This window comes from Merops nubicus, unplaced genomic scaffold (genome assembly GCF_000691845.1).
Source record: "Merops nubicus isolate BGI_N331 unplaced genomic scaffold, ASM69184v1 scaffold9032, whole genome shotgun sequence".
Lineage (NCBI taxonomy): Eukaryota > Metazoa > Chordata > Aves > Coraciiformes > Meropidae > Merops > Merops nubicus.
The window spans coordinates 1-1,775 of record NW_008591518.1 but is presented as its reverse complement, the minus strand read 5'-3'; the positions used below and the strand labels follow the sequence as shown (position 1 = coordinate 1,775).

At 53.0% G+C, this 1,775-nt stretch overlaps 1 protein-coding gene across 1 annotated transcript; it reads right to left on the bottom strand.

Annotated features, from left to right (window-relative positions):
* Window positions 1-320: 320 nt before the first annotated feature.
* ADRA2C (adrenoceptor alpha 2C) lies at window positions 321-1,770 on the bottom strand (the record flags this gene model as incomplete). The annotated part of the gene is made up of 1 exon (XM_008950289.1): window positions 321-1,770. A coding segment is annotated over one exon (1,179 nt), but the record flags the coding sequence as incomplete, so codon positions are not given.
* Between the last annotated feature and the right edge of the window lie 5 nt (window positions 1,771-1,775).

Sequence of the window (1,775 nt, the reverse complement as noted above, 5' to 3'; positions counted from 1 at the left end):
ATTGTTCTGTAGGGTTTTTTGGCAAACATTTAAATCCTTTTGTAACTCAAAACACTTTCTGTGCCTGGTACTTTGCACTTTTTTTCCCTCACATAAGCAGTAAAAACTAATTTCTTACTGGGACAAGCCCATCGCAGGCCCCAGCTGCTCTATTTCTAAATATGAAAATCTCCACCATCACTGCCACTTATTCCTTTCCCCTTTATGTGTCTGCCTGTTTTCCCATAAAATTCCAGAGCCCATAAGAGCTCACTGCCTCCCAAACTCAGCGTCTCAGCCTGTTTCCTTCCGCAGGCTCCCCATGCCCTCTGTCAGGGTTTAAAGACAATCACTCTCCTCCCCATTTACCTATCTGCACTCCAGCACCACTCCTCCAGCACCACGTCACCATTCTGCACTATGGTTGATGCCCTCAGCATCCCCAACACCACTTCCATACCCCACAGCATCACTTCGCTCCACTGAGAGGGTGAGCCCTCTTCCTTCTTTCTAAGCCCACATCCCACGTTCTCTTCCGTCCCTTCTTTTTCAGCATAGAGCCTTCTCCTCTTTTAACTCTACTCCCGTTCAAGGCAAATCCATCCCGCCAGCTCAATGCCGGAAGCTCTTCTTCTTCTTCTTAAACAGAATGTGTTTAAAGGACCTGCGGAAGTCCTGGTTGAAGATGGTGTAGATGACTGGGTTGAGGGAGCTATTGCAATACCCAATCCAGAAGAAGAACTTGAAGAGAGTCTCGGGCACCTCACATGCCTCCCGGCAAATGCCATAAAGGCTGTAGCTGAAGAAGAAAGGGAACCAGCAAACTACAAAGACCCCCATGACCACGGCCAGCACAAAAGTGAAGCGTTTCTCCCGGGCCTGGGTGACTTTCTTACGGCAGATGCTGCTACGTTTCCGGCGACGGCGGTACGAGAAGAACTGCATGGAGCGATTGCTTGAGCGGGACAGGCGGCTACTGGAGTGCTTGGAGGAATAGGAGTAGGAGAAAGACTGGCTCTTGCTGCTTTTGCGGGGGTGCTCCTCCCGGCTCCGCCTCCGTCTGCTCTCTGAGGTGCTGCTCTCCTCCAGCTCAATGTCCTCCAGCTCAGAGGCTTTGCGCCAGTGGTGCACCGAGTAATGTCCGTTCTCTCCCAGCTGCATCCTCAGGGATGTACACCCACCAGCAGCGCGGCTCAAGCCGTTCTCAGTCTGGGAGGACCCCTCCGGCATTGTACGCTTCTCAGAAAGGGTCCTGGTCCTTAGCTTGGCCACACGGTAGATGCGGATATAGACCAACACCATGATGAGGCAGGGGGCAAAGAAAGAGCCAATGCAAGAAGAAAGGATGTACCATGTCTCATCGTTGAGCTTGCACTGGGGAAAGACATCTCCTTCAGGGTCCCGGTACATGGAGATTAATGGTGGGAAGGAGATGACAGCTGAAATGAGCCAGACAGTGAGGATGATGGCCTTGATCCGCCTGGGGGTCCGTTTGAGGTTGTATTCCACCGCCTGCGTGACAGACCAATACCTGTCGAGGCTGATGGCACACAGGTGGACGATGGAGGAGGTGCAGAAGAGCACGTCCAGCGCCAGGTAAATGTTACACCAAGCCTTGCCGAAGTACCAGTAATTCATGAGCTCGTTGGCTAAGGAGAAAGGCATGACCAGAGTAGCCACCAGGATGTCCGCGCTGGCCAGGGATACCAGGAAGAGGTTCTGGGGGGCTCTCAGCGCCCGGCTGGTGAGCACGGCGATCACCACCAGCACATTGCCCACGATGGTGAAGACGATGA